This window comes from Talpa europaea, assembly GCF_964194135.1.
Source record: "Talpa europaea genome assembly, chromosome: 9".
Lineage (NCBI taxonomy): Eukaryota > Metazoa > Chordata > Mammalia > Eulipotyphla > Talpidae > Talpa > Talpa europaea.
Window position 1 is genome coordinate 83084139 of NC_140076.1, and position 17825 is coordinate 83101963.

The 17825-nt window shown below is 49.0% G+C and overlaps 2 protein-coding genes across 6 annotated transcripts in view; one reads left to right on the top strand and one right to left on the bottom strand.

The window, feature by feature from the left end:
- The window catches only part of CYFIP2 (cytoplasmic FMR1 interacting protein 2), a gene marked incomplete at its 5' end in the record, with an annotated part of 93791 nt that overhangs the window by 42660 nt on the left and 33306 nt on the right, over window positions 1-17825 (top strand). For all 5 annotated transcript variants that reach the window (XM_084243650.1, XM_084243651.1, XM_084243654.1 and 2 more), the window contains 4 exons: window positions 2755-2954; window positions 4449-4536; window positions 15863-16006; window positions 17453-17543. In XM_084243650.1, the coding sequence (XP_084099776.1) occupies window positions 2755-2954; window positions 4449-4536; window positions 15863-16006; window positions 17453-17543 (523 nt within the window). The remainder of the gene's footprint in view (window positions 1-2754; window positions 2955-4448; window positions 4537-15862; window positions 16007-17452; window positions 17544-17825) is intronic.
- Window positions 5807-6505, bottom strand: FNDC9 (fibronectin type III domain containing 9; the record flags this gene model as incomplete). The annotated part of the gene is made up of 1 exon (XM_084244016.1): window positions 5807-6505. The coding sequence occupies one exon, from the start codon at window positions 6503-6505 to the stop codon at window positions 5807-5809; it is 699 nt and encodes a 232-aa protein (XP_084100142.1).

The window sequence follows — 17825 nt, forward strand, 5'->3', positions numbered from 1 at the left end:
TGGGGGATGCGGGGGTGTCCATGACCTCTTCCCACCCTCAAAAGACACTGGATGTTCTTTTAGCTGGGAACAAAATCAAAACAAGTAATGAAAGTGTGTTTATCAGGTGAGCTCAACCCCAAGAGAGCAGCCTCTTCCTGTGAAGACCTTGAAGAAGAGGCCCCAGGGAGCGCTCTCCTGGGAAGGGGGGCAGCATCAGGAAGCCCCCACTCCTTTCGCCTGAGAAGCTTCTGACTCTTCCAAAAATCACAGCAAGGAATGTGCCCCCCTCACCCTTGCCTCCACCTGAGACAGCTCATCCTCATCCTACCCTGCCCAGCAAACCTGTACCCTAGAGATCCATGCTGAAGCTGAGAACTGGCAGCCTGCAGTGTTTGTTTAGGCTACAGAGCATAGTCAAGATTCTGAGCCAACATTTAACATTTAGGAGAATTCAAGCAAAACTGTAGCAGCTCTGGAAGCCCCAGGCTGGCCTTCCCAGGTGCCAACAATTGCCAGGAAATGACTAGATAGTCCCTTCAGCCCCCACCGGTGCTCCCCACTCATATGTGTGACCTGGGGCCATGCTGCATCCCCAGCTCTTCTGGCCCCAGAACTTGCTGCAGTGTGGCACACTCATGGAATGACCTTCCCACTACTGCACAGAAATGGCCCACTGGGTTATTTTATGTTCTTAGTTCTGCTCCCCTCTGTTGCCCCTCAGTAAACCAGTCCTATAGAAAGCACTCAGGAGGCCTCTGAACCCCACTCCATGGGGTTTCAAACACTGAGCCCCATGTCTGTTTGATGGCCCAACAAAGACACCTCATATTGTTGTGGCAGAAGTGGCCTAGTTCCCAGCAGCCACTCATCAGCAGACACGAGAACGCTGCCTCAGTCTCCCTTGTGAAGGAGACACACATCTGTAAGACTCAATCACGGAAGGTGAGGACAGAAGTTCCCAGCAGGAGTTTTCTCCCCAACACCTCAGTGCCAAGGGATTCAGTGATCTTAGACATCAACTCATTAGTGCTCACTACACTTACTTTTTATTTTCTTGTCCATCCAAATGGTACCAAAGATACAGCCAAGCTGGCCAGGCCCCATAGACCTGCGGAGAGCAGATTCTTATCTTTGCCCTTCCTCTATGGCACAGTCACTGGAAACATGGTCTTCAGTGCACCTCCGGAATTGGAATCCAAGCTTTCAACCTTCTTTTGAGAAATGGCAGGATCTGCCATCACTCCTTGTGCAACGTGGAGTTAGTAGCCACCCTGCATCTAGAGGTCTGGCAGGAGCTGTACCCCTGGCCCAGGGCTCTCCCTTCCTTTGCCAGCTTGTCCGGTGTGCCTGCCTTGTCTGGCCCCTGCAGCCACTTAAATTTGCAAGCTTCAATCAGTTCTGTACCCCAATCTACATCCCCAGAATCCAGGTTTCATAGGTAGAGATCCAAAATGGAAGCCTGGCCTGGGGCCTCCACCAGGTCACAGCCTGGCCTGGTCACAGTGTGCCCCAGGAGCTGATGAGAAAAAGATGAATCCCAAACGTCCCCACCCCCCACCCCAGAATGAGGATGCCTCCCATGACCTACACTGAGGCCAGGTCCCAATCCTCTAAGCTGGCCCTGCTCTGGAGAACCGCCTTGCAAAATTCTTTTAGCTTTTATGTTTTAAAACCAACTTTTCTTTTCCAAAGTTTTCTTAACGATTGCTTCTTTGTTCTGGACAGTGCACCCCAGCAGCCAGACACTCATGCTGGGAGCCAAAAGCACTGAATTCACTTGCTAAGCCCAGGTCCACAGTTCTTGTGTGACCTTACCCCTTGAACCTTAGTTTCTCTCTGTGAGATGGGGCAGACAGCTTAACCAAAGCAATGTGGTGCTGTTCCAGAGCATCACAAAGGCAGTTGTCTCCTCTCTGCACTGGACTGTACCTCTATTCTTATGGATGGCAGTGATTGGGAAGCAGCAGGACAGTAAAGCGAGGCTGAAGGATTTCACTCTCCCTGGCAAACTCCAGGGCCTGCTGGTCCAGATAAGATCACTGTGCTCCCGTGCTGTAGCTTGGGTTCCAATGACCAGGGACAAGGAGGGGGCATTCTGCCCTAGCTGATTTTACACTTCCGAGTTCTAGACATGTGTCATAGGCAGGTGTTACATACATGGTGGGGAAGGATGTGGACTTGGGAGCCCCTGCCTTTGAAGCTGAATTACTCACTGTCTCAAAGCCTGGGTTCCTGTGTTTGTCAAGGAAGGATGGCAGTGATATGGACAATGGGGGACATTAATTTGTATAAAGTGCTCAGGATACTTACTGCCTGGCACATAGTAAGTTGGGTCATACAAAAGCACTAATATTTGATGGTGTGTGCTCCAAAAGACCAGTTTTCTCTGGTCTGACCTCATAGTGAGCATTCCGTTGCCAGCTGCCCTCTGCAGAGCAAACACCACCTCTGGTGACAGCCTTGTGACTCTAAAGGACACACTGGTTCCTCACTGTTTGGACACTGGCAAGCAAGCAGGCCTGCTCTCCACCCTAAGGGGTACGAATGGGGTCTGCACATGGTCTGTGGACATGCAGTATCCTCAGCATCATCTGCCAGTTCCTTCCACTTCTCAGAAGGCCACGTGGTTCCGAGCCATGGGAGAGGGTCCCTGGCCAAGGTGGGGTCTCTGTGGACACTTAGGAGGTGGCTGAGGGGCTGTGGCTTGCAGGAAAAGCCTGGTGGATGAAGCAGTGCCAGGAAACCTCAGCAACACCATCTCTCCCTGGGCAGGAGCTGGAGTGGCTGCTGGAGATCAACCGGCTGACACACCGGCTGCTGTGCAAGCACCTGACCCTGGACAGCTTCGACGCCATGTTCCGTGAGGCCAACCATAATGTGTCTGCCCCCTATGGACGCATCACCCTGCACGTCTTCTGGGAGCTAAACTTCGACTTCCTCCCCAACTACTGCTACAATGGCTCCACCAACCGGTAAGAGGGTCCTCAGACCAGAGCAGCCAGACACTTGCTCTGGGTGGAGGTGGGGGTGCACCTTTGAAGCTCTCCCTTCCTTCCCTTTGGTGCCTCCAGGCCAGAGGAGGAAGAAGGGGGGTCAAACAGTCACAGGACGTGTTACAGGCGGTGGACTGCAGATGGAGGGAAGGCCCAGGACCGGGAGAAAAGGGCACCACCTGATCCAACTTATGGAGCCCAGAGAAGCTCGAGAGAGGCTCTCTCTCCCCTGAGCAAGGATGCTGGAATTGAGATGCAGAGAATGAGCAGCAATAAGATGCAAAGGCTGTAGAAGAGAGCTCCAGGCAGTTTCTAAGGAGTTGGCGGTGGTGGAGAAAATGGGGTGGGGATGGTGGCACAGGAGATAGGCAGGACACAGGAGGGAGCAGACACCTTGTTCAGATGGAGCCCTTGTGAGCCTGCAAGGGTTGGAGGAGGAGGTGTTATGATCAGCTGGTAAGATCTGTATAAGGATGATCACATACATGAACATGTGTGTGCAAACCAGACTGAGCACCCACATGTGCACACAGCCTGGGCAAGAACCCAGGCAGAGACAAGATGAAAGAAAGTCTTATTCCCATGGAGGCTGGAAACCTGCAGGAAGAGCCAAGACGGGTATTTCCAAGTTCAAGCAGGCACTGAGCATGCACATACCTGTGCGTGTTCCCAGGAACTCCCATTGACCTCAGGACCACATTAAATAGGTCCTTGCTGAGTACATGGAAGGCTCTGGGAGGAATCCATATAGATGCGCTCGAACCTACACACTTAGCATGACGACTCCCTACTTACTAAAGATTTGGGGTTGTTACCAGAAACTTCATCAGGGGTGAGCGAGCAGTGGCCCATGAGCAACATCTCATTGCCACTTGCTGTTGTCCAGCCCATAAGCTAAGAATGGTGCTAATACTTCTAAATGGTCAGGGAGAAAAAAATCCAAAGAAGAATCATAATTTGGTGAAAAATGAAACTTATCTGAAACTCATAAGGTTTCACTGGATCTCAGCCATATTCCAGAATTTACTGATGCTTATGGCATTTGCAATGCTGACAGCAGGGCGGAGCGATGGTGACAGAGACCGTCTGGCTGGCAGAGTTGAGGATATTTGCCATCCGAGCCTTTATAGGAAGATCCTGGGGGACCCTGCTCCTGGGAAAGCAAATGAGTGGAAGCCCTGGAGGCCATTTCCGGGCCCAGCTTGCTGCCACAGTCTTGCTGAGTAGCCCCCAGCCCTGCGCTGAGCCTGTGGCTCTGGGTGGTAGTTCCCCCTCTGGGTGGTAGGGGGTAGTTCCCCCTACCAAAGGAGACAGGAGTTGAAAGGGAGTGTCCCAGGAGAGTTTCTAGGCCTCCAGCTAAGAAACCGTGTCATTGCACCTGGTCATGAGGGATCCCCCCCGCCCTGCATCATGTCCCCTGAAGAACAGCATCAGGACCCGGTTAACTCTCACCCCCATCTTTTCTTTTACTAGTTTTGTCCGAACGGCCATTCCTTTCACCCAAGAACCACAAAGAGATAAGCCCGCCAACGTCCAGCCTTATTACCTCTATGGTTCCAAGGTAAGTCACCTGCCCTTGTCCTACTTCTGAGATGCTAGTGAACAAAAGGAAATAGAAAAGTGTCCCCTGATGCAGAAAAGCCAGACAGTGTGAGGATGGAGAGGCAGCAGTGACACCCAGGTGGGAACAGTGAGAGTATATTCGCCTTTATTTGTTGACAGCTAGCAGGGTTGGTGGAACACAGACCTAGGAGGCGGGATCTGTGGGGGGAGGACTCTGCTGAGGAGAGCAGGAGATGGGTATGGGGCTTCTCCCATTTCTTGGTTGATCTATGATGTATCGTCCGTGATTCTGGGCCTTGAGAGACCCCACGCTGAGGGGATGTGCAGGCAGGAAGCAGTTGAGAAGGTGGAGCTTTGAAGGAACTCCCAGACAGTGGTGGTCCAGCTGAGACACAGGTCTGACCCCGTCTCTGTCGCTTTGTCACTCACACATCCAACACTCATAAAACCTTACACATGGTCCCCTATTCCCGACCTTCCTCCCCTCGCCGTTCATTCAACAGACCTGGATTAAGCACCCACTCTAAGCTGGATGCTGATGGGGTCTCCATGCTGGAGATACATCAGACATCTTCTCTGCTGCCTCGCTCTCCATGTCCACAGCCACATAGGGACAGGACTTTCACAGAGTCTCACAAAACCACAATGGAGGCAGATTTGTCTCTCCCCTTGGGGTTTCTGGGAGGACCAAGAAACACCACTGGAAGAAGAAATGTGTCAGCCACACAACATAGCCAAATTTTTTTCTGCATGATGGAATAAAGATGACCCTCATTGACCCCATTTAAAAAGAAGTAATAAGGCGGGGTACAAGGTGGTGTGATTGCCTGAAAGCTGGAGAATACTCAAGAACAAGACCTCCTTCCCCTTTCCAAAACAACCACCTCCTCCCCCAGCACAGGAGGCCAGGCATCTGCTTGGGGTGACAGAGAGCACAATGAGAGCTTATGTTCACCCCGTTTCCTCCAGTTAGTGTGTTTTCTTTTAAGTCATGCCAATTGTACTTTCTAGGCTACACTGGATTCATATTTATTTTCATATTAAAACCAGAATTTTAACTCTGAACAGGGTGCTCTCTGAACTGGGCCATGGTGGGGTGAGGGGAGCTGTTTTCCAGAAGCTTGGTCCTGGGCATTTGTACAGCCTGGGGGAGTCCCCAAAAGCACAGATACCGAGGTGGGAATGGGTGTTCTATAGACACAATTTTACAGGAGACCTACTGTAGGGGACTTTGAGCTCCACGACCAGAGAGAGCTCTTGCCCACTTCTCACTTCACAAAATAAGGCAGTATAGCTAGCTGGTCACCAGCCTGCATCTGCAAGGCGCCCACCGGAAATGCTTCTAGGTTGGCTTCCTGGTCAGCTTCTGCTTCTGCTTCCTCATCTGCATCCCCTCCAGCACTGGAGCACTTGCGAGGCAGTTCTACCAGGGGAAGGCCCTGCTGGTCTTCCTCCCGCTGACCCAGAGCCGGGGCTTCCTCAGGCCATCTCACCAGCCCGTTGGCTTCCTCCATGTGGCCAGCCCGGTAGGACCAGCGGGGCTCATGGCAGCGCACACACCAGAACTGGAGGCAGATGAAGGCCAAGACTGCGGTGAAACATGCCAGCAGAATGGCCATCAGCACCCACAGGGAAATCTGGGGGTCCACCAGGGAGCTCCCCGCTGCCAGCGGACTCTTATCCAGGGTGTGGAACATGGTGCAGTAGTGCGGGTAGGGGAAGGCGGCCTTCTTGCAACTGATGCACAGGAAGTAGAGTGTGGAGGGGGCCAGGTGTTCTAGCACCACGGAGCTGATGGTCCGGGGTACCTTCTCCTCGTGGTGGAAGCTGTAGCGAAGATAGCCAGAGAAGATGCTGTTCCAATTGGGTCTGTACATAATATGGTAATAGTCCTCCAGGCAGGGCTCCGAGGACGACCAGGAAACGATGGCTCCTGTATAGGATACGTTCCCCACCTCGATGTTCATCCTGATACTGGAACCAGAATCAAAGCCAACAGTGACATCCCCACCTTAAGAATGTATTTCCAGCAGTCACTGCCACTGTGCACTGAGCGTCCAGATGGGACCCACCCTACCCCATTCTATAGACAAAGAAGCAGAGCCCAAGAATTGATTGTCCTCAGCCAGGTCTCTCTAAGAAATGGCAGAACAGTTCAAAGCAGGGCTGTCCCAGCCCACAGTTGAGAGTCTAAAGAACTAAAAGAAAATGCACTGCAGTCACCCAGCCTCCTCTACCCTGGCTCAGATCCTTCACTACGACATGGTTCTCAACCCTCCAAAGAAAGAGAAAAAAGGCAAGAAAGGGAGAAATCAGCACGACCTAGAGTTGCCCACATTAGTGTGTTACCTCGGAGTTGGGCAAACGTTTCACCTAAAATCCCTCTGCTTCTACCCCAAATGCTGTGAGCTAGTTATCTAGAACATTCTACCCACTCTTTTTCAGTCCCCCAATTCTGTTGCCCAGGGCAAAAGGAGGTTTACTTTGTTTCTCACTGGCTGCTGATTTCTCCCCAAAACCTCTGCTCAAGTTTTATTTTTTTCAAGTTCAGAGGTACCAGGTCAAGACAGTCAGCTGCCAGTGCAGCCTAGCAGTACTACCTAATGCTGCTGGTGCAGTGAGTGTTAATAACGGTAACAGCCACCAACGGTTAGCCAGTGGTCACTACAGATGCTCAGTTTACGATTATCAGTTCCCTTTATTCTGTGCCCCACCCTTTGAGCTGAATAATCATTTTACAGATGAGCAATCTGAGGTCACTCAGTTCACAATTAGAAGGAAGACTCAAAACCACTTAATTGCTGGATTTCCAAATGCAAGGCTGCTGGGTTTAGCAATAGAACTTTATTTCAGAATGAAGTCTGCTACCAGAATTGGGTTGCTATTTTTCCAGACAAGTTAGTAAGCCCTCTTTAGATAGCCAACTCTCTTGATTTGGTAAGTGAGAGCCAGCCAGCTTCCAGTGTTTTAGTTTTCTCCTTAATTCTACCTCTTAGAGAAAGAGAGAGTTCCCATTCATTGAATTTCACCAGATCTAAAATTCAGGGACAGCCATATTCCTCCTGTATGTGGTCACGTAGATTTCTCCCAGCTTCCTTCTCTGCCCCTCCTGTCTCACGTGAAATACAGCTTTCATTTTAGATTTCAGTGACATAGTGGAAAAAATCGGATTTTAGCAGGAATTGAATATCAAGCTAATCTGATTTCTATTACAATCTGCCTTCTCTCCCCATCTCCCCGACCTTCATTTCATGCCTTACTCTGGAGTGACTGAGCTGCAGGAAGGTGTATGGCATCAAGTAATTTTTCAATCCTGTTTTTCTTCTCTAAGGGTGACAGTGAACTACAATGCTCAGGAAAAGAACTAGCTCCTTCTCACTTGGCTGGAGATTTCTTTCCAGAAAAATGGGTAATAAAAGGAGAGAGACAAGGGTGCTCAGGTCCCTCTAGGAAGGTCACTGCAAAGAAGATGGAATCTTATTCCCCCTGTGTATTCCTTCTGTGGGTCTCCTCATCCACACCTCCCACTGCACCCAGCACCCCACACATCCCTAGAAATACACGTCCAACCTCAATGAAAAGAACTGAATGCATTCCTTTGATAGGCAATGGCCTCTGTAAAACCTTCCATCTGGAGTGAGTGGGATCCCATTTCTTGTTGTGAATTTTCCTCCTACTTGCCTAGAATCTGCCGCTGCCTGCCTTTATAGACTGGGGTCTCCGCAGCAGACATATTTAACAGTTCTCTGCCAACACACGAGCAGCAGCCTCAGTGCATAGGAGCAAATCAGTCTCTCTTATTTATTTTTCTTCCTCTGCTCCTGTTTCTAAATTCCCCCTATTTTTAGCTTGTTCATATCGCCACTGCCTGGCCCTCCTCTGAGCAGAGGGTGAATGGAAAAGCCATTTCCATTAGCAGGAAGAGCCGCTTATGTCCCTTACCTGATACTCGCCGTGGATCCGGTTAGAGGGTTAGCATGCAGCCCTCAGAGGCGGGCTGGACCAGAGCCGAAGAGATGGTGCCTTCTCCCTTCCTCGGATCTGGGCTCTCCTTGATGTCTTTCTCACCACTGTCTGAGTAATCCCACTGTCGCCCCCAATGCTCACATTATTCATTTCTTCAGATCAGCATCATTCACCATGGCAACCACCAGGCATTGTACGCACGGTGCTTTCAGGGACCAGTCTGGAATGGTTTTTGCCTAGTGAAAGAAGCTCTCCTTCCTTTAACCACAAAAAGGCTAACAATCCCTTGCAAACTGATCCTCAGAAGGGAACTCGCTCTTCCAAGGATTCTGAGTTTTCTCTCTGATTGACTAGTTCTTTTTTTTCTCTTTTATACCATCTAGACCCTCTTTGGATAATGATTTGTTACCCCACAGCTAAAACAGTATTTCATCTTCATGCCTCCCCAGCCCACATCCCCCTACCTCACCTCTACCTCCTCTTTGTCTGTTTTTATCTTCTGTGGTATTGCCTAGTTACATGACATGGGTCAGGACTATCATCCCTGGGCTTCCATTCTATCATTGCTAAAGCTGTGGGCTTGAACTAGCTGGGGTGGGAGGAGCAAAACTCGAGTATTACCTCTATCCTGGGTCTTATCACAGCTGTGAGTCACAAGGAGACCTCTGAGAGCTCACTTGGAGACTGACCGAGAACCAAGAAGGAAACAGCCGACTTTCAGTTTGTGTCAGTTATGACACTTTTGTACTAGGTTGGTTTGAGCGCCCGCCCCCAAGGAAAAAACATTCCTCTCTACCCAGAGCCTCAGGATGTGACATTATTTGGAAGTAGAATTTTTGTATATTTAATTAGTTAAGGATCTTGAAATGATCTAATTCTGGATGTAAGGGGACCCTAAATCTAATTATAAGAGAAAGGAGGAAATTTACATACAGACACACAGAGGGAAGAAACCATGTGAAAACGGGCAGAGCTAGGAAGGAAGCTCAGGAAGACCAGATGAGAGATGCAAAAAAGCATTCTCCCATGGAGCCTCTGGAAGGAGCCTGGTCATGCCGGCGCCTTTATTTCAGGCTTTTGTTCCCCAGAATGGTGAGAGAAACCACCACGTGGGTAGTGCAGTCAGGTGTTGCTTATGGTCAATAATGGGCCACATATTATACAGGGGTCCCACTAGGCCAGCCCAACTGCCCAGTGTGGGGTAGGCTTTACCATCCAGGCCTGCGTGTTGACACTCTATGACCGTCACACAGCAGTGAAATCGCCTAATGACACATCTCTCAGCACATACCCATTGTTAAGTCACACCTGATTAATTTATTACAGCAACCCTATGAAACTAGTGCAGCTCTCTTTCCTGCTCAGCTCAGAAACCACCTCCAAGTCCTTCTCAACACAACCATCCCAGAAAACTACTAACTGATCAACTCACTGGAGTTGACACTGGGAATGGAAATAGCTGTTCTTGGACTGGATGGTCCCCAATATTCCTTTCCTTTCAAGAATCCTGGCTTTGCTGCCTTGCCTTTTTTCATTCCTACAAAAATATATATGCCTCTGAGATCCATCCTTTCTGTTTCCCTCAACTTGTAAGACTACATCACTGCAGTTCTACTGGGGCGCTCACAGGACGTGTCTGAAATAGAGAATCAAGTCTGTCATCTTAAGCTACCAAGTTTGTGGTAATTTGTCACAGTGGCCCTAACTCATGAATTTAGACTGCATTATTTTACACACGTTAGATGTTGTTATTGTTTTTTTTTAATGTCAGCTTTTTTTCTTCTTGGTTCTTGGCCAAAAGATCCAGGTTGACCCATGGAAATGTCTTTGGGATTCCCATCAGTGATAATCAAGAAGAGTTGTCTGACCATCACCCACCCCTCCTAGCCAAGGTGTCTGGGAGGCGTGGAGTCTCAGCCTTAGACCCATGGTCGCTGATTAGACACGTGCTCTGTGGCTCTCCCAGGGCACACTCTAGATCCATCTGGACAAATGTGGTCAGCAAAGGTTTTCCCTTAGGAAGTCCCTTGCTCTGGAGTCCAAGTGCCCCTGCCTCAGAGCTCTGTCATTTAGGGTCAGAGAAGACAGTAAATGTTAAAAACCTTTAACAATTTAGTCCAGTAACTGAAATTAGTATATGAATCAAAACTTAAAAATATTTTCTCTAAGTGGATTTGATAGTGCTTATCATACAAGTGACATAGATCATGGATCATGGCACAAATCATTCCTTAAACTCTACCAATAATTTCTAATAAGTTTTTCATCCTTTAGAATTTGTGGGTGTGCTCTGTTGTTTGGCATGGTCATCTCTAGCTAATGATGTCCCTGTCCAAGTCACAATTTGAGCTCAAATTCACCATATTGTATTCATCATCTCTACCCCATAGTCATAGCCCTTACCACCGGGGACCCAGTGTTTGCTGGCAGGCTGGATCCATTTCAGTGGGGTCCACATTGGGGCTTGCACATCCTGACCATAGGGGTCTGCCTCAATCCCACTGATGACACCATCAGCCGCACCCCCCAACTTGCTGCTGTCACCCCAGTGCCCATGTCTGTGTGGCCCCACTCCCAGGTACACAGCATAATTTATCCGCCCAGCCAGGGTAATTTTGTTATTTAGCACTTGGTGCATATGACAGAACATCACCCGATATGTGTCTCCTAAGGCAAGTAACTTTGCTTCTCTGGCCTTTAGCTTCCCCCTCTGCTAAATGGGGAGCTATTCCTGTCTCACCTGGTGCAGTAGCTGATAAGGCTGCAAAGATAGTAGGTTCTATACCTGCAACCTGGAAATGTTACTTGATTTGGAAAAAAGAACATTGCAGACTGGATGAAGTAAAGGATCGTGAGACAGGAGGACCATCCCAGGATCCTGGCTGCCATCTCGAGTTCTTAGGAGAGGGGGATCTCACACATCCAGAGAAGAACACCAGACCTCCACAGAGACCTAAAGTGTGGAACCAAGCAGGATGTGGGCATCTCCCAGCAGCCAGAAGTGGTCAGGGATCGGTTCTCCCCCAGGGCCTCTGGAGGGAGTGTAGCTCTCCTGTGACCTTGGTTTCAGCCCCGTAGTCTTCATTTTGGATGCTGGCCTCCAGAACTACAAGAGAATAAATGTCTGTTTTCAACCACCAGGTTTATGCAATTCATCACAGTAGCCACAGAAAACTAATACACCTGGGCAGCTAGCAAGGCATGGTTGTGTGGAAACATTCATAAACAGAAGCTCTGGACACTTATGTCTCATCGCATGGGGACAGGTTATTTAAAAAGTGATGGTGTTGGTTTCTACCAAAAATGATGGCATCTCTACGTGTGATTGTGTTGACATGATACCTACATATGGGAGGGTTGCTTCCTGCGCTTCTTCTTGCCTTCTCCAAAGGACTTTATGCATAAAACTGAAAAAAAAAAAATAGAGGAACATCATGTCTTCAGGTCACCAAGGCACCTCCCTGGGCCTTTTTGTCTCTGAGTGGAGAAAACTAAGAAGGCACCGAATGTTGGGGACCCAGCCCTCCAGCTTACCAAGCCTCAAGAAAGGACAGATAGACAGGTACATTAGTGATGGATTTGAACCTGCAGCTCAGGATTTTTCAGTCCTGGAAACCATCTTCGCCTGTGATCACTCCCAACAAGGATGGGTTGCTGTTTTCTTCATTTACCTGCAGTGATCGCGCAGAGGGAGAGGAGCCGTAGCTCTGTGACCTGAATCAGAGCTGTTGTCTGTGTTCCTAAGCTGATGATATTCACATTGCTCGAGGAACATTAGAGAAATTGTAACTAAACAGGAAATTAGAAGCCGTTTTAATTCCTCTTGGGGTCTTTGAAAACAGCAATTGTGATTCCAGAAAGCAGAGAGGCAAATTGCTTGCAAATTCAGTTTGCCAAATAAATAGGCCTCATTGTTTAGAGTGACTAGTCATGTTTACCATCTGGTAAAAGAGAGAGAGAGAGAGAGAGGGAGACATCTTATGACTAAAAAGTCCATATACAATACTGAATGTTTAATATAGTAACTCATGTTCTGCACATTTTGTCACAATTTTTCTGAAAAAGTCCTTATACAGATCATATTGCAGTGCCCAGGAACTATCAGCTCTAACTCATTATGTTTTCTCCCTCCTTTAAATACTGTTTTGATTTTTAAAAAAAAACATGCATACATCTGTGTCAGCCAGTGGTAATGCAGCCCTAATTCCTGCATCAGGATTGTTTCTCTTGAGGTCTCCTAAAGTTCGTGCGGTTTGGATTGAAACAAGCTTGACTCTAAATGAGTCATCCTAAACAGGACTCATAATTACAGTTAACCCTTGAACAACCTGGGGTGCCAACGCCTAAGAGGTCAAAATCTGAATTTAACTTTTGACTCCCCCAAATCTTAACTACCAGTAACCTGAAGTTGATTGGAAACTTTACTGATAACATAAACAGTTAGCACCCATTTTGGGTGTTCTATGTATTATATACTGGGTTCTTACAATAAATTAAAATAGAGAAAATAATTGAGACTATCATGCATGAGGGAAAATACACTTATTGTAATGGACCATATTGACCAAACCATAAGCTTATCTGTCTATTTACATGCATGTATGAGTGGACTCACAGGAGTTCACACCCGTGTTGTTCAAGGTCAGCTGTAGACTCTAAGGCAGGCACTGGTTGTAACCAGGGTCAGTTAGCAGGATTGGCTGCTAACAAGTTTTGTAGAGATTTGTAGTGAGTTTCCTAGGTCTCAAGTCATGTTGCATTCCTGTTTTTCTTTGCCAAACTTCAGAAAATGCCCAGGCTCCCATATTCCCACCTTTTCTCAGTAGGGCCCAGCCTCCTATTGAGCCAGCAGGTCAGATGGGTGCCCTCCGGGGATGTGTGTGCATGAACTCCCCAGCATGCGTGTGCGTGTCCTCGTGCATGGGTGTGGTGTATGGGGGGCAGGGGGAGTTTCTTCACTTAGCAGGGGCATTGGATTCTGCTCATTTCCTGCTGGTCTTTCTTGAGCTTGAACCAGCAACCCAGGCCCAGCATCTGGTCAGGACCAGAATCCAAGACAGTGTAGGATGGTCAATAAGAGGCCTCCGGTGTGCACTGCGTGGGTCTGTGAGGGGGGCGGGGATGGGGCCTTTAGGGCCTTGTGTGCGGTGAGGCAATTCCAGAATTATTCTCCTCCTCTACTGGAACTGGGGAGGGCTCCTGGCCAGTTCTACCTGAATAAGTTCCTAGTCGCGCTCTCTGAGAAAGGTCTTGGGGAATTTGGTATGAGAAGCCCCTGAGGAAGGACACAACCATCCCATTACATGCACAATCATATATGATATTGTTTCATACATTTAGTCTCAACAGATGTCAACAGCCCGTCACAGGCCTCCTGCCCCTCAATGGGACACCTGCCTCCCCCACCAGTGGTCAGCTATGCTGTCTGCGGTGTTTGCTGCATACTCCTCACCCCTGGAGAAGGAACAGGATAGTACAGACCAGAATGAGATGTGCCACTAGAGCCAGCACCTCCTGGCATTAGTGCCTGGGGCACCTCACTACTCACCCAACTCCAGCCCCGAGTGATAGTGTGGCCTGTTCCAGAGACACTAAAATGGTTTGTTCCACACATGGACAAGCATAAGGTCTGACCCCATAGTTGCCTAAATCAAACTCCATTCATACACTTTTAGGATTTCCTGAACATCAACTTCTAAATCAATTATAGTTCCCACCCTACCCAAGCCATTGCCACCCCCCACACATAGACATCTCTAGTAACTATTGATATATACATAAGAGACACCCTCCCCCCAGCTCAGGCGGAGTTCACAGTCACAGCACGTCAGCATAGAGAGTGGAGAGCAGAACCTGCCCCTCAGCCCCAGGTCTCCCGTCTGTGGCACAGACTCCCCACACAGCTGTTACTCAACCCGCTGAATGAACGAGTGGGCGTTTGATTCCTCACAAATCCTCGCAGTGAGCAGCACCCTAATTGTGCTCCTCCTGTATCCTTCTAATGAGAGGATGCTAAAATTGCGACACTTATTCAGTGAAGTTTCAAATCATCGTGTATAGGAAAACATACTTAAGGCAAAACATAATTAAATCTTCCCTCCATGGCTCCGAAGGGAGATGAGATTCTTGCAGTCCTCCAGAAGCACCATCGCAGTTCCTGTTCAATTCGTGGAGGATTTCTGTTTAGCTGACCGGTAGAGAATTCCTGCTAATAAAAATATCAGGCATGGTCTCCCCATGTTTGCTTGCTTTGTGTACAAGATTTGCACAGTTCTAGGTAGGAAAATGACACAGAACTAAGTTTGGGAGTGAAACCTTATCTAACACCCTGGGTCTGGTTCCAAAGCCCACCATCTTAAGGAGAAGTAAGGAGCAGAGGCTTCAGAGTGAGACTTAGTGGGGTTCACATCAGCACTCAGTCATCTGCCAGCTATGACCTTGAACAAACTACTTACCAGCCTTGTCTGGGAAACAAGAGCCTCAGAATGTGTATATTACATAGGCGTGGTGTGTGGATTAACAGAGGGCATCAGGAAGCCTGACATGGGGCACCCAATACTGGCAGCCTTATGAGGCAAAGCAGCGATAACTTGCCAGCCTCATCAACTATGCAAGACTGATGAAGAACCCTACATCTTGGTCCTACATTCTCAGGCAGAGATCTTAGAGAGATCCCACTAATTCAGTGATAGCATCTCGTGGGTCCCAGGGGACAATGGAGGTGGCCAGTCAGTGACCAGGCTCTGCCGGTGTCTCCCACACACTCATTGCTATCACCTCTTTCAATGTTACTTGAAAAGGCAGGCATCTGTCATCCCTCTCATCTCATAGATGCTGAGTTGCAAAAATCTTAAAGGACTTTCCATGTGCTCAGCAGAAGCCCCTGACCTGCGGGCCTGTTAGTTCCCCAGACCCCAGGTGGTTACAGATGGGGACAGACTTTGACACCCAGTTGAAGGATGATGACGCTGAATCAGCCATTGGGGTCTTACATGGTTCTTCCAGCCGGTTCTTAGTACCAAAAATGCCTCTGGAAAAAGTGGATTGTCTGTTTTTCCCACCCTGTGGCTCCGTTTGGTAGAGTCTGTGTGTGGACAGTCAGATGGTAGGAGTCTCTATACAAAGACATTGACCAGAAACCTCTGTGTCCTCCACTAGCGAGCTTTGCTCCACACAGTGGGCACTGACCCTGCCTCTCTCCACCACCAGCATCTTGCAAACATTAACGGGAGTCTCCCCAGGTAGAGCCCAGATCATGGCAGGTTTCCATCCCTTCTCCACAAGGAGTTTCTCCTGCAGGACCCAGGCTGGCATCCAAGCCTTTCTTCACCACTAACGTGGCCACAACTGTCTTGCAGCCTCTCAACATCGCCTACAGCCACATCTACAGCTCCTACAGGAACTTCGTGGGGCCCCCTCATTTTAAGACCATCTGCAGACTCCTGGGGTACCAGGGCATTGCCGTGGTAATGGAGGAGCTGCTGAAGATTGTCAAGAGCCTGGTAAGTAAGGACCCGGAGCTTTTCACGTGGCTGGCGGGGTTGATGGGAACAAAATCTCTCTCACCTTTATCTGGCCTGGAAAATCAAGTTGCCATCAATAGGAATCCTTTGCCCTCCAGGGAATCCTTTGTCCTGGTCTCTTGGTTCCTCTGATCTATGGCTGTTACATTTCTGTGCCTCCTCTGACCTGTGACTTTGCCTCTCATTTTCTGATCATTGAATTCAGCATCCAGATTTTAACTAACTTTGGGGCCTCCTAAAGTCTGCTCATACTCCCCCCTCCATGTTATCCAGAGTGAACTTGGCAAATTCATGACCCCTCTCCTGCCCTTGCCTGTCCCCTGCCATCGGCACACATGGCTAACCACACTTCTTCCCCTTGGGATCTCCTGCTAGCTGCTACCACCAGCACTGCACTTGACTCAAGGGAATTCTGTGTCCCTTTACCACCATTCTCCATCTGCCCCAAATACAGTCCTCTTACACTTCACTTAATTCCCTGAGGCACTCGTGAAGCAAGGCAGACATGAGATCTTCCTGAAAATCTGGGATGACAAAAGAGAAATTAAGCAATGTATAACCATATCTGGGATAGCAGGATTCACCTGCTAAGCCCAGTCCTCTGGAGCAGCTGTGTGAGGCCAGAGGTTGTTACAGATGTGAAGCTAAGTTCAAAGTTAAACAGGAGGATGTGGTCATCAGTTAAAGATGTCTGCCTTAGACACACAGGGGACAGTGTGCCATATATTTTCCAGGCTTACGTTAGACAATCTGTCTCAGCCTCCACCACTCCCTGTCCCATTGCGTCTTGCTCTAATCTGGATCTCCTGTAAGCCCCCAAATCCAGGAGGATTCCTGGGCCCTCCCTGAGGCTATAAGCCCAAGGGGGTAAGAAGGGAGCTCCCTTTCCTGCATTAAGAGGGTCAGTTTCGCTTATCAAGGGTGATAGGACAGTCCCAGACTTTAGGGAGAACTTGCAGCTGCTTCTTGGGGAATGATGCCTTACTGACTTTGCTCAGGCAGCCCTGACATATGCACTGAAGACAGGGTGGCTTAGACAGCGGTGTGAATGCCTTAGATTTCTGGAGGCTGGGAGTCATAGGTGAGACCACCCCACCCCCCAACTCCTGGTTCACAGCCTTCTCGCATGTCTTCATATTATCATATGGCTGATTATCTCTGTGGGTCTTTTTCCTAAGGATGCTGATGCCATCTTGAAGGCTCCATCCATCCTTGGGACCTAATCACCTCCCAAAAGCTCTACCTCCAAAACGATACCACATTGGAGCTTAAGTTTCACCCCATGAACCTGAGGGGTAGGGACACAATATTCATGCCACAAGACTTTCCCACAGACCTCAGCACAACCCCCACATATCCTAGCAGCCTGCAGATGCCCCCGATAGTGATGGGTTATTCACTCTCCTTGTTAACTTTTTTTATCAGCTGCAAGGAACCATCCTCCAGTATGTGAAAACTCTGATTGAGGTGATGCCCAAGATATGCCGCTTACCCCGGCACGAGTATGGCTCCCCAGGTTGGTGGTGGGGAACCAGGGACGGGGGTGGTGATAGGAAGTGATCCAAATCCAGTCCCAGGGCAGGGGCTTTGGTTATCTGCCTTGGGGTGGTGGTCCTCTACATGCCAGCAAGCAGGCGGGGTGCGGGTGGGCCTTCTCTGCCCCAGCTAGAGAGCTCTGCACCATCTTTAACCCCTCTGAGCAGTCGTGTCTCCATGAGAGGCAAGGAACCCTGGGCAGAGAAATAGTTCTTTCCTTCCCTGATAAGAGTTGAGCCTGGGGGCCTGGAAAATAGAGAAA